Genomic DNA, 14694 nt, shown 5'->3' with positions numbered 1-14694 from the left:
AGCAGAATTTCAGGGGGGTGTATGTAACGGGTGTAATAATAACTTTTATTTTATTGAAATTCCTGCTAAAATATGTGTATAGTTTTTGGTAAATGTCCTGCAATGCTGAGTCCAACAGTGCCATCTGCTGGTATGGGGTGGGGTTTGGTTTTGGCTTCTAACATGTGACCAGGAGGCGGGGTTTTGTCAGTTTAACCAGAGTACTACAAAGGTAAGACATATCTTTTGGTGCTCCACAAAATAAGTTAATTTTAAACTTTATAACCCCAGCTGACAAATCTCTCACCATGCATAGTAATGTGATTGATATTGTCAAGCTGTTTAGGTTTATTTTCGTTTTGTTTCTGTTTTACTAAATCTTAATTCCCCTTGTAGAGATCAAAGAGATCAGACCCAGCAGAAAAAGCTAATGTTGTGACTCATCCATTTGCAGGTAAATTGTACCCATTTTTATACTGATTATTGTTTTTATTCCTATTTTTCATATACATTAAAAAAAAGGATGATGTTGGTTAAAATTCAGAGTAAAGAAAAACATGTTGAATTCATTGTAAACGTTAAAAATCCACTATACGATCTCTTGTTAAAAGTATCTTGTTCAAATGCAAAGATTTATACATGTATTGTGATATTCTAAAATGTATTTTCTGTAAAGTGAAAGGAAAGCTCTTTGATATGCTTTGTTGTCAGTTTAACCAGAGTACTACAAAGAGATCAAAGAGATCAGACCCAGCAGAAAAAGCTAATGTTGTGACTCATCCATTTGCAGAACTGTAATAATAAAAACCTCATCATCCAGTCCAGCGTGAATGTGGATCTTTGGTGGGACACGTACAACGCGGTTACATTTAAAACTATGCAAGAAGTTGCCCTCTGCTGTGCTTAAGTACAGCCAGAAAGAAGAAAAAAAGTAGACAGCTAATATGAAATGCACAAAAACTGTGTTGTACTGCTGACCTGGTCATCAAACCTTAGTTGAAGTGGATGAAAAGCTTACTACTGACTGGCTATATATCATAAAGCAAGTTTGTTTAGTTGTTAGTTATACTCTGACTAAAATAATCATTTTGTTGTGTTTGACAACCTTTACCTAAGATAAAAAAATACCACTTCTATTGAGCCTTAGTAAAGAGCACAAATGTTCGGGGGCTGTTATGATCTTCAATCTCTGCACTGTTGTGGAAAAGGTGAAAAATATAATATTCTTTGCAGAGCTGTGGAGATTTAGGGTGGATAGAGTAAGTTCCCCAATGAATTGCCTCAGCAATGAAAGCAGCATATTCATGCCTGAAAGGCTTTTCATTAAAATTTAGATCACGGGTCACAGTGTGGGCCGTAGTCGCCATTGGTAGCTATCAAATGAGCCAGACGACTAAAATACCATACTCTGGAAGAATTTCTTATATTTTGTGTTAATTGGTTTGCTAATATGCGTGGGTTCGTCTCTGCCGCTGTGCAAATTTGTGTCGCTGTGCAGAGGGCTAGGGGCAGCGTCACAGTAAAATTGAGCATGGGACCGGGTCAAAAAGAATGAAAGTAAATTTTAAAATGATTTAAAGTAGCAAATGATCCCAATTCTAACTCATTTTAATTATTTTAATGGCTCCAAAGCAGAATGCATTGTCTATTATGAACAGAGAAGAACCTGAATCAATCCCTCAAAACCTTGGTGTTCTAAATGCCAACATTCAGTAGAGACTGATGACGTTTTTCTTTTTATTTTATGCCTTTTAATTTATATTTCTGTGTGTTTTTAGAGGTTCTGTGTTGTTTCAGTCTACATTGGTTGAACATTAAATTGTAAATGTTAAACATCCTTTTATTTAATAGTTTTTTTATAGCATTGAAGAATTGATTTTTTCTTTTAATTTTAATTTTGTTGTATAGTTTGTTTTCCAGGGATTCTAGCTTGTCCCCAAAGTTGCTAAGTATAAAAAAAGTTCAAATTTTAAATGAGTTAAAAGAGTGAAACATTAAAGGCTAGTGTAATATAGTTGTATAATACAGTTTCTATTCATTCATTTCATGCATAATGTTACATTATTATTGGTAATATATCATTTAAGGCAAACAAACAAAAATCGAAGAGCCGTTTGGGAGCCAAAAGATCTGGCTCATGAGCCGAGCTAAAGGAGCCGGTCGGTTTTCTAAAAGTAGCCGGAAGCCACGTCACTAATAAGTTGCACGTTTCAATCACATACCTGTCAACTCATACGTTTTCCCCATATTTGATACATTTTATACGCTGATTTACCCTTTCCATACACTTGACCATAATCACATAGCGGAAGGTGCCGACACCATGACGGATGGCAGTATAACATAGTAAACAGTACTCCCTGTGGGTGAGGCTCGTAAACGGTAAACAACAACAAAAAAGCTATACTAGTCAACACCATTGGCAGTGACTAGTCAACACAATATTGTGTAGCTGTCGGATGAGGTGGGCCACCTTGTTGAAAAGCAGAAAGAGTAGTATTTAAAGAAAGTGGGTTAGATGCCGACCCATACCTTCTTCCTCCTGACATATTCATATATCTAAACAAGTCATCCATTCTACCTGACTTCAGTCCAAACTATCTGTACCACTATATTGTAAATGGAGTAACCCCATACACAGGTGCTAATCTAAAAGCTTGCATAAGTCTGGATGCTTACCAGTTCTTTGTAGCTGGCTGGGTTACTGGTGCGCGTTGCTGCGCTGACAGGGGAAGGTACCTCATAATGGCAAAGGTAAGGCAATTACGTTAGCTGTGTATGCTAATATGTTTTATCCAGGGTGCCATCAAATCTGAAATCGACTGTAACTGAAAGCAGCTCAAATTATTTATCATTTATGGTCATCAGCATAAATCTACCTTTTTATTTTTTCATCTACAGTAGCACTAGCTACAATAAGTGTCTTTGCTGTACCTTCTTAACATAAAGTTGCTCAGAAATACAAAAAAACATACCTTGTAACAAATGCTTGCTGCAAATTCTGGAGTACTTTAAGGGCTGAGAGTCCCACCGATTGATTTTAGACATCCATCGCTGTCTTCTGTCTTCATCAAAATGGTTATGATAAAGTGCCAAATTGGGCTTAGAACCTTGCCGGTTTGCACAGCCCATTGCACAGCAAGGAATCACCATAGTAAAGTAGTACCATAGTACCATAGTCATGGTCATATTCTTCTGTCGTGGAAATTGATATTTGTTTCAACGCAACTGCTTCTTCAAATGCCATCTGCTCAAATGTTTTTGCCATCCGTCATGACGCTCATACTTCCAGGGAATGCAACTTTACGTCACGTGCAAAGGGTCAATAATAATTTTTGGATGCAGAAATAAATTTAAAAATATATAGATTTTTTTTTGTTTGTTACCGATCTCGTTTTGCCCGTTTCGGCTGTAATCCAGATCGTCTCAAGCACAACATTATTGGAGCTTGATAATATTGCTGCAGTACACTAGCATATGTTATCCCAGAACATTTTTTTTCAGCGTATATATCATTTTTTATTCTACATAGTCTGTCTTGCTGTAAGTATACAGGGCATCTATCTATGTTTTGCATAAAACTCATGTCTAGTTTACCATGCTATGTGAGTGTGACTTGTTTGCTGTGTTATTATTTTCATAGCTAGTGTGTTTATGATTCAATAGATTGCAAGGGCACACATTCATCATAGATTTGTCTTCTTGATTTTGATCTAAAAATGCACCAGATTGATGTGTTCGAATTTAAAATGTAGCAAATTCTTTTCCGGGTGGCAATAACCCCGGAACCCCCCTAGACTGTCCACCCGCTATGGTTTCACAGAATTCTATGAGAAACACTGCAATCGTATGAAAAAGTAGCACAGGAAAGACAAGTACTGAAAAGTAACGGAAAGCCTGGGAATTGAAGGTGTAAAGACTTTTCAACATTGTGTGGACATATTTAAAACTGCAGGTCATTCCTATGACATAATTTTCCTGCTTTTTTTGTGCTGCTTTAGATTGTGCGCAGGGGGCGCGGGCTGTATGTTTGTCAATCCTTTTTTGAAGGTAGAAGATGGCGAAATAGAATGGTTGTGTAAGGTTTTTTTCTTGCGTTAGTGTTCGATTTCAATGATATTTTCAATGTTATGAATGATACATCTTTCTTTGAACAAATGGATCAGAAGTGGGATGCTGAAGATTGGTAATTTGGTGTAGTTGCCCTATCTTGGTGTTAATGTCAACATTGGGTTTTAAGTTAGCCTTTTTGCTCGACAAAAATAGCTTCACAAGAGGGTAAAATTGTACGATCTGGAGACAAGAGGTTCCATAACAGTGAAACTGAAGCATTCTGGATGTTATACTGCAGCTTGTGAACGTCAGAGCTCGGTTCAAATGCAGGTTGAGGGCTCTCTTGAGGGTGGAGGGTCCGCTATGTACAAATCGTGTCTGAAGTGGAATAGTCAGCCGGATTATTTACGTAAATCCTGTCGTTTAGTAACCATTGTTTCGTTCAACAGACAACATGAAAGGGGTACAGAAAGGAAAGTATGAATGTATCCCAGGACTGTGTTTATGTCATTTAAGCTCATTTGAGCTCCTTTTGTGAATATTCCGATTGATGCTGGAATACTGCACAACAGTCGGAGATAATACTATTTCGACTGTTTTGTTTTCCAAACCACTTTTTGTGCTTTTGTTAACAGCTTCCAAAAATTGAAGTCAGGTTAGTTTAATTAATTACGTTTTTTTTTCTATGGGGCGTATCATATTTGAAATTTGATTATTTTTAGCATTGACAGCACAGTAGGCTTTAAATGTATCTGGATAATTCACTCTTTTTAAATTCCTTCCTTTTTTGCCCAATCTGGACTCCCACAAAGCATTTCTGGTCTCCTCCTTCACATTGAGACTGATTGTCTTGGTGCTAAAGTATGTGATTTGTTGAGCTGCTATCTGATGTGCTATCTAAAATGTTTGGAAGCGCTCATCTGACAATTAAGAAAACAACAATCATTATTTTATATGGATCCGGATTCAATTTTGACTATGTATTTGCTTTTACCCGACAAATTCTAGCATGATACAGAATTACATCTAGCAACCCTGCAATCCAACCAAAAACTAGCTCCTTACTAAATTGATCATAGAGTTGCTACAATATTTTAAGGTTTGTGATACAATTGAACACTTGATGTCAAACTCCATTCTCTCTTGACCGGATGCAAACGACACATTGAAAAGTAATTCGATTTTTTTTTTTAATTCAGTTTGTTGAGTCAACTTTGAAAATTGAGGAAATATTTTTTGTAACGATTCAATTAATTCAATTTTCAAGAAAAAAATAAGTTAGCAGATAATTATAATTGAAAATTGTTTTTTTTTTATTATCTTGCTCGACTTGCAGATATTTCTTTTTAAATATTTTTGTTTTATATTGAATTTGAGAAATATTTATACTCAAAATTAGAACAACAATCTTCCTTTATCATTACACTTAATTTTACTTATTTTAGCTATTATTTTCTTATTTTACAAAATGAAAAGTCGAACTTTGTATTAAATTCGATACATTTTTAAGTATTTTTTTATCTGCCAGCTGAACAAAATGAAAAAAAAATTAAGTGTCTCTTCGTAAAATTGTGTTCAGTTCCAACATTATTTCTATGATAATCATTGTAAGGTTAAGGACAAAATATAAAGCCATCTTGAATCTGGATTTCATCCAGATTTTGGGTTTATTTGTTTGGTCAAGTTTGTAAGCTTAAGGCACATGTGTCAAAACTTATAATTTTACACATAATGTATGTGACCCACAAGAATATAAAAGACATCTTGTATCTACAATTTCTCATAGTTCGTATTTAGAGGTATCAAGGTATTTAATTTAGAAAAGATTCTATATGTTTAGTGGCGTTTTTCTTAATGCAACTGTAATCTTTGTAATAATTTCAGAGTTATTTTACATGAAGGAGTATTTACATTTGTTTTACATACCAATTACATTTAGTTACATTTAAAGGCCCTTAGAGGACAGCCGTTACACTGACGTGGCCTTTTGAGAAAATTAGCACCTCTTGCTTCACGGAAGGAAAGATCCAGATTTCAGATCTGAAATTTCTTCATGATTCAAGTCTGTGTCCTTTCACCTTGGCTTTCACCAGCTCCAAGTTACAAATGACATTTTCATGCAATCTGTTGTCGCCCGTGCCGTTCATTTGCTTGTGTTGCCAAATATGATCGTCATAACAACCAAGTGCGGATCTAGCGTGCTTATAGCCATCCCTACATATTGACTAGATATTTCTTTTTCTCACAACAGTGTAGGTGTCAGAGAAATATCTCAATCAATTTTTAACCTCCCAAATCAGCCTCCTCAATCACAGTGCAGCCATTCAAACTTGAGTGCATAGATTTAGACTGATAGCATGCTTATTAATATTACGCCAGTTCTCTCGGCAGAGAGCATTGATGTCTTTTATGATGTGACACGTCCTCTCTTTGCCAGGTTGTCCATGATATCGACACCCTGACGTGCGACCTGCCGCTGGAAGAAGACGGCCAGACGGACAGCTCCAAGACAGACACGCTCAACTCTAGCTCCAGTTCAACTGCTACCACCACCACCACAGCGTCCAGCCTGGAAAAGATGAAAATCTTTACAGATGACTGCCTCTTCATACCTCCTGTCCCTCTCGTCCCCCTCATCTCACCTCCGGCCCTTTTGACTGTACACAAAAAGTCGCATCCGCCCTTGCCTCCCTCCAGGCTCACGTCATTGAGAGCCGAAGATCACAACGGAAAGAGTCTGCATCAGCCGACGTTGGTGCTATCAGGAAATATATCCAAGGCTAACGGATCCTTATTGAAGGACGTTGGTGTTCTTTCGTTGAAGGCTAACAGGGAGTTGTTGTCCCCGACGTCATGTTTCATTACAGAAGACAACAGTGTCCCGGAATCAGGCCTGGTTCCCACACTGCCCAGGCCCATGCCCCTACTCCGCCACAAAAATAATAAATGCCCCCAGGCTGCAGTCAGGGAGCCCCGTGAGCGGGAGCGTGTCCGTTTCAACGAGAAGGTCCAGTACCACGGATACTGTCCGGATTGTGATCTGCAGTATGATGTGGATGATTCAGAGCTGCACTTGCAGTCTGAGCTTAGTGAAATGCGACTCAGCCCCGTGCACTACTGTTCCTCTTTGTCCCCTCCTCCTATTCCTCACAAACTCATGCTGGAGAATGGTGGCCACTCGGTCAGCCATAGTTTCCTGTCTAAGGGCGATTCTCCTCCTCCTGTGCCTTGCTTACCTCCCCAACCGGGTTCACTCAAACCCCAAAAAACAATCCTGCGTAAATCCACCACCACTACGGTTTGACGACAAGGCCCTTGACCCATCTGACGTACAGAATGCTGAATCATCCATTGTGTTTTCTACTAAAATAAGCACTTTATACTCACGTCCAATTTTTTGGATTATTCAAACCGCAAGGCTGGAAATAAGGAGACAAAGAAGGACGTGTAAACCCAAGTAGCATGGAGTCAGAGTCATATTCGAACAGATTTAGAGCAAGCGGTGAGTGCGTATGTGTCTGTGAGTTTGTTCGTCTCAGCGATGAACAAAAGGGCAATTGCATATGTTCACTGATGCACGTTTGGCTACTTGTAAGTTTATTTGTCCATGTTTGACTTTATTTGTGGTGATTTGTGTTGTAAGCACGTTGTAAAAATTCCTGCGTTTTAAACTCATTTTAGGACTTTTTTTGTGCAGTTCATGTTGCCTCTGATTGACTGGTGACCACGCAAGACTGAAAGGACAACGCTGATAGACCGACGGAAAAGACTGGAGGTAACTTCCCATGATTTAATAAGTAAAAAGAGATGTTTGGTCAAGAGTGGAGTGAAATATAGAGATGTTAATAATTCAAAAGAGTTCGGGCTGACTCTGCTAAAACCCAAAGATATGTGTCCGTATGGAGGTTCCTGGTATTCATGAGAAGTGAAGTCAACAAATCAGTGGAGGGTTCCCCAAACCTTTTCCTGTGAGGGCCACATACATTTTCCCTTTTCTGATAAGGATTTTAGATTAGTTTGTATCAAAAAAATGCAAAAGGGGCGACGCATTATTTTTATTATTATTTATTTTTCAGAAGGCCACACAATCAAGTAGTAACCACCTTGAAAATCCTCACAAAACACAAAATCATCCATCCATCCATCCATCCATTATCTGCACCGCTTATCCTCAGTAGGGTCGCGGGGGTGCTGGAGCTCATCCCAGCTATCTTCGGGCAGCGGGCAGGGGACACCCTGAACTGGTTTCCAGCCAGTCGCAGGGCACACAGGCATAGACAATTCGCTCGCTCATTCACACCTCAGGACAATTTGGACCTGCCAATTAACCTGACATGCATGTTTTTGGAATACGGGAGGAAACCGGAGTGCCTGGAGGAAACCCACGCAAGCACGGGGAGAACATCCGAACTCCACACAGGAGCTTTGATCTCACCACCTCAGAACTGTGCCGCACACGCGCTAACCACTGCGCCGCCGTGCTGCCCCACACAAAATCAATACAATACAATACAATAGAGAAAAACCTGTTTGAGTCGTTCCTCAGCTTGTTTGTATACTATAGTTATTGGTAGCTATATATTCTTGTACTTTTTTCAAATGCTTGCAACCCTGCAGTGTACAGTATGTAAGGATGAAGCTAAATTATTACTAATTATTAATAAAAGTTCTATGCTACCCTTCACTCAGAAGACAACAACAGATTTTTTTTCACATCGATGATGATAGTTCCTGACAAAGACATTTTGTCTCCAAGGTCTTTGGGGACCGATCCTTTGCAGTTTCCTTTGATATTATACAAAATCACACATTGTTTTACCCTTGCAAACAATAACCTTAAAGGGGTTATGGCTAGATTTTATTTCCTCTCACCATTTTACAAAGTATTTGATTGATAGCTTTAGCGAGCCCCTCGTGTTATGACTTGATAGATATAAGCTTGAAGTTTGAAGATGAATGGATGACAATTGAGCACTGACAGGTAACATTTATCCATCTACTTTACCCACCTTACCCACTGTTTACCCTCACCACAATTAAGATACTTTCCTTAAGATAGTTGAAAGTAGAATATTTTCTCTGTTATTTATGTGTTAACACCAACTGAGTTCAAAGAGCCTTTATGTATTTTCCAACGCACTTGTCTGGTTTTTATCTTATTATATTTGATAGGAGTAATTGGCAGAGAAGGAATGGGTTGGAGAATGACTTCATGCTCGTCCCCGAATTTATTCTTCTATTTATTATTGTAGCATGAAAATGGTCAAAATAAGAAAAGACCCATACAAGTACAGACGCTCCCCTACTTACGACAATCCGACTTACGTAAAACAGTAGATACGAACATTTTTTTTCGGGATGTCGAAAAATATCCGGACATGGCTGTAAGTTAGATTTTGTGCACCTTTTGCCAAGTACAGGACATTACCGTAGTGCTTCTTTCCCCCGCTAACAGCGTGTGGCCCTGTGAGAGGTCACCCAGCATCCACTTTGTAGGTAAACATCTCTCCTTCACCTGCTCGTAATCCCACTGCTACCACCTATGTAGCGTGTCGTTTTGTGTAGGTAACAGATTGCTCCTCGTTCATGAAAAAATACTCAGAAACACTTCCGGTCTCTTTGGGGAGCGACAACCATCAGAAATCATCTACAGGATTGTAAACACACCTAACTCTCTCCAAAACTAAACTGGCGCTCACCTACACTCTCGCACCAACTCTCGCGACATTCGCCGTCCTACTGACATCATTCATGAGCACCTCAAATTCTACGCCTACCCTGTCTACAGCACGCTAAGAACTTTGACATTTTTATTGTTTAATTTCTCGTGCATCCATTCACTACGGTTGGTGTAAAGAAAAGGCGAGTCGTTTCTTTTGAATTGAAAGTGGAATAAAAAAACATGACGCAGTTGAGAAAATGGTCAGAATGCTTTTTTTCATCCACTTTTTACCACAGAGGACCCTCTGAAGCGCATCTCCCAAAACTAAGTTATACCTCACATAAACATATAGCACTGAAGCAACTTACGAACAAATTCAACTTAAAAACGATTTTCCGGAACCTAACTCGTCTGTAAGTCTGGCAGCGTCTGCACAGGCCAAAGAGCAAAGCAAACCCCCCAAAAAAAGATTAAAAAAGAAGAGTTCATTTGAGCGCGAAGAAATTCACTTACCTGCACACATATCATTAACAAGCTGACTGACGCTTCAAAGATGACACAAGCAAGGAGCTGGTGGCGAACAAAAAAGTTCCAAATTCCGTACAGTCCCTTTTAACATGATAGGAAGAAAATTGAGCTCTTGTCAACAGGGTCACTTCAGGGTCACTTCGGATTTACAAAAACTAGGTTTTGGAACAATGGAGAAGATTAGCATAGCCCTTATTTTATCTTTGAGCCAGATGTACCCATGAAAATAGCCATACCTGGCTCGCGGGCATTGCGTTCGCGACCCGTGGTTTAGAGTTAGCTTACATTTTTAATAGAACGCTCTCGGTTGTAAACCATGTATGAATGTGACTTTTTCAATTGAGTGTGCATGTGTGTATATGTGTGCGTAAAAACACATGTCCAGCAGGCCGTTTGGGAGTCAGCATACCCCGGAGTGGGCTGAGAATAGCAGCACCTTCCTCGCGGTGGTGCCCTTAATTAGCCGCATTAGTCTACAGCAGATAATGCTTACTCCCCACACGACCTTTGCGCTGACATCAGCGCTGACATCAGCGGCAACCGCTACAGATTTTTTATTGGAAATGAGGAACAAGGCAAGGAATATGTTTAAAGTAAATCATGACTGAGACACTGAGGCAGACATTTGGGGCAAAAGATGTGGCTTTCAGGAGAGGCAATGCGTAGCGTTAACTTTTTTGGTAAACGTTCATCCACATCTGCCTTCTTAGTTGACCATCTTCTAGCATGATGACAATAAAACCACTGGGCTGCTTTATTTTTAATGGAAAGATTGTGTGGCGCGAGTGCACACTCACGCACATGAATTTGACCTACTGCTTTAGGATGTTAACGTTTTGGTGTTCATCTATTATTAGAGGTTTATTCTATCTATATTTTTTGGGCACTCTTGCCTTCTATTAAATTAGACTGAAGTGTGGGTGGGTCGGTGGATCCCTTAACCACTAAGGCCGTAGGGGCACCATTTCCGTTGGTGTGACTTGGGCAAATTCAGCCCGGTGCACCCATCCCTCTCTAGGCCAACCAATTTTTTTCGAATCGAGAACCTTCGCGTGTTTGGCAAATGTGCTAACCACTGCACTACGGAAACACTTAAAAAATAAGTGAACACATTTCTATTCTATTTCTATATGTCATCAAATAATTAAAAAAAAACAATTATAGTTATTTATAAGTTAAAGATTAATATTCACTCAAAATAAGGAGAGAAGACATCAACAGATTTTGAACTTGGAAGCAGGACAGGGAGAGAAGACAAACCTCAGATAAGAGATTCCAACCTGTTCTAAGAAGCCCTCCTTTCTCTTATGAAATCTCTTAGGTTACAAAAGAAGATCATCTGTAAAGGGTGTGGAATCAAAGAACGACATGATTGGACGATATTGACAATGATGTAATCAGTTCATTATAGTCAAAACAACAAACAGTACGCAAAAATAGCTAAAATAACAAACTGGCATTCAATGTGATCTCCTTTTGCAGGAGTCCAATATTAAAAACAGAACTAACTTCTAAGTTGCATTTTTAATATGTGGAATAAAACAGATCTGCCTAAATTACACAAGTTCTTCGCACATTGTGAGGTTCTAAATTGTTGGTAAAACTTTATCTCCCGGTTTTTCAGGGCCGATAATTAAAACCTATGTGTCATCATCTTGAGTCCAGGCAATTTTCTGTCTCAATATCGAAAATGGATTTTAAAAGGGTCCACAGAACGTGTGTCATCAGAAGACATAGCAACGTAAAGATGTGCATCATCAGCGTAACTATGGAAACTGACAACGTCCCCCCTTAATCATCTCTAAGGAGAAGCACTCCACATTTCATTTCAATGCGTTGCGGCACAAAGTGGATCCGTACTTACCAAGTAATATCAGTTTAATGGGAATAAATCCATTTAAAAGGTGTGCCAAAGATGCCTATCAGGTTACTGTGTTTAATTAAATATAGTAAGCCACTGTATCAAATGCAGCCCTTGAATTCAGTTGTTAGGTTTGGGTCGAAAGGATTTAAGTGTGGACACATGCTTCAGTTTGACAGTCTTTAATAAAGATTGGGGAAGTCACGAAAAGTGCTCCAAAGAGGAATGGTATGCAAAAATATTGTAGCAAAAACCATAGCAGTCCATAACAAGGCAATAATACGAAGTCATACAAAACCACAGAGGCGTGTAGGGCCTGAACATCGGACCATTCTTAAAAGAAAGTCAGTCAATACACACACACACACAATAGAGTTCTAATGAGCCCCAAGTATGTCCAATCAGTCACAGAAACTTCACACCGTTATTATCACAACTGTAAGTTTTTAGAAGTCAACATTGCATCTAACATTGCATTTTGTCATTCAAAATTCTTAAAAGGGTAGTCTCTGTCCTGTGATTCATCCCTAATACAGATTATTAGTTCTTTAAAATGTCAATTTCTTTTAGGAACTAATACAGTTGAATACAAAAAACTTTTTTCTAAACCTTCACTTTGAAACTGTAATTAGGATACAGATTGGTAATTATTTATCAATCCAACACTGCAAAAACTGGTTGTTGAAAATATGCCAAAAAGACATCAATACGACGGAAAGGTTTCCATCCAAAATACATCTTTATTTATTTAAGGGGTGTGAAAAGACACATTTAACCAATTCATTGCCAGCCGTAGGTCTCAAATTGGGAGTGCTGTGTACCAGACGTTTTACACCAATTTTTGAAGGCCTATAGAAAATTGAACCTCCCAAATGAAATATTTACAAGTCTCACAAAAGTGTGTTAAAGGTTTAAAACATGTCCTTTGCCGTTGTGGGCACATATTCCTATAGGTGGTATGGAATTTCAACTTTGGCCTGACTGCACCATTGCACAGTGCACCAGAAGGTTCTTCCTAATTTTCAAAAACATCCTTATAAGCTTTATTGAAATCTCCAAATTGTTTGTATGCATGTTTAAATTACTTTTATACTGGTTTGCCCTAAAATGTGACCTTTTGCAAATTTAAAAAATCTTGATTGAAGCGAATATTTTGGCCACCCAGAACTGGAGGTCTTTCGTCGGAAGATGTTAGTTGGCAGACAGTTGTTTTCACATGGCTCATAGTTACCTCTACAAAAAGATGACCCAAGGTCAAGGCGACGGCTGCCAAATTGGACAGGTGCAGGATTTCAAAGGAGCATCAGGCTTATGTTTTTTCCCTTCTGTTGATGGAAAACTTCCAACTGCGCCATCTGTTCAGCTCTGGCAAAATCATACAGCTACCTCCGGGTTGCTGAGATCTGCTCCGAAAAAGCCTTTTTGTCACTCTTTTGTCATCTGATATTGGATAAATATTGCAGACTTTGTACTTTATTACAGTGCTTCCTCCAAAATGAAATGTGGTATTTTCCGTAGTGTTAATATCTAGTTCTAGTTCCTAAAATAATCAGTGTATTTTATGTTTAAATTGCAAGGTGCTGTACTGGAGAGGAAGGGTAGTTGTCGTCTTTTAATGTATGATTAGAATATTTCATGTGGACCCACTGAATGTCTGGTCTTTAGATGCACCACAAGTTTAGCCCAGAATGAGTTGCTTTTTAGAGGGCCTTGGTGGGTATATTTACATGCAAAAATTGTTCCAGTTAGGTCACAAAAGTGACACCTTACACCAGGGCATTGGCAACCTTTTTGACCCAAAAAGTCCGAAAAGCTAAATCATTTGATTTTTGTTTTTGAGTGTCACACATGTTTAAAGTCCAAACTGAACAAAATCACTAAACACGCTCTCCAGACAAAAGCTAATTCTTCATCACATTTTATTTCACGGTGTGACGTTTAATTACATGATAAAATTTATGAAATAATAATAACACCAGAGCCTGCGTCCCATTTCAACAAATATACCATATACAATTTGTCTCCCTCTCACAGTTATTTAAGAGTGTTGAGGCACATTTTGACCAATGTCCTGAATAATGGTTTCAAAACAAGGTTCAAGTAAAGTTATTTTGGAAAAATATTACAAAATACTGCAACTCTTATACCATATCACTGTTTTTACCTTCCGCACAGACAGCGCTGGGTGAGAGAGAGTGCGTTTGCTAAGTGTGCAGGGATCCGCCCACCCCTACCGGTCACCCAGTCAAATTGTTCTGTTTCTGGAGTGTTTGGGTGTTTACAATTTGTTCTGTGGGTTTTAATCATAAAGTGTCTTAACAGTGAACATAGATTGTATAATAAGCTTCCATATAAAGGATTCATAGCGACGTATAGCCAAAGTGTAAACTGTAATTAAGACTGTGCCCTATATATATATATATATATATATATATATATATATATATATATATATATATATATATATATATATGGACTGAACCCTCATTTATGTCAGTTTGGCTTCTCAAACAGGTGCCGTTCAATCAGTTGTGCAGGTTTCATTTTTAAAACTATACAAATTGTATGTGCAAGAAATGTATTTTATCTCCGAATCCTATATAGTCATAAA

At 38.5% G+C, this 14694-nt stretch overlaps 1 protein-coding gene across 1 annotated transcript in view; it reads left to right on the top strand.

Annotated features, from left to right (window-relative positions):
- prr16 (proline rich 16) overlaps positions 1 to 14694 on the top strand; it is a 46950-nt gene that overhangs the window by 15117 nt on the left and 17139 nt on the right. The window contains exons 2-3 of the mRNA XM_088336163.1: positions 6470 to 7534; positions 7730 to 7807. Coding sequence (XP_088192289.1) covers positions 6470 to 7336 — 867 coding nt within the window. The 3' untranslated portion in view covers positions 7337 to 7534; positions 7730 to 7807. The remainder of the gene's footprint in view (positions 1 to 6469; positions 7535 to 7729; positions 7808 to 14694) is intronic.

The sequence above is a fragment of the Urocampus carinirostris genome, chromosome 5 (genome assembly GCF_059441175.1).
Source record: "Urocampus carinirostris isolate Australia breed hairy pipefish chromosome 5, RoL_Ucar_1.0, whole genome shotgun sequence".
NCBI classification, from domain to species: domain Eukaryota; kingdom Metazoa; phylum Chordata; class Actinopteri; order Syngnathiformes; family Syngnathidae; genus Urocampus; species Urocampus carinirostris.
Note: the sequence above shows the minus strand (reverse complement) of the source record. Positions and strands in the feature narration are given on the sequence as shown.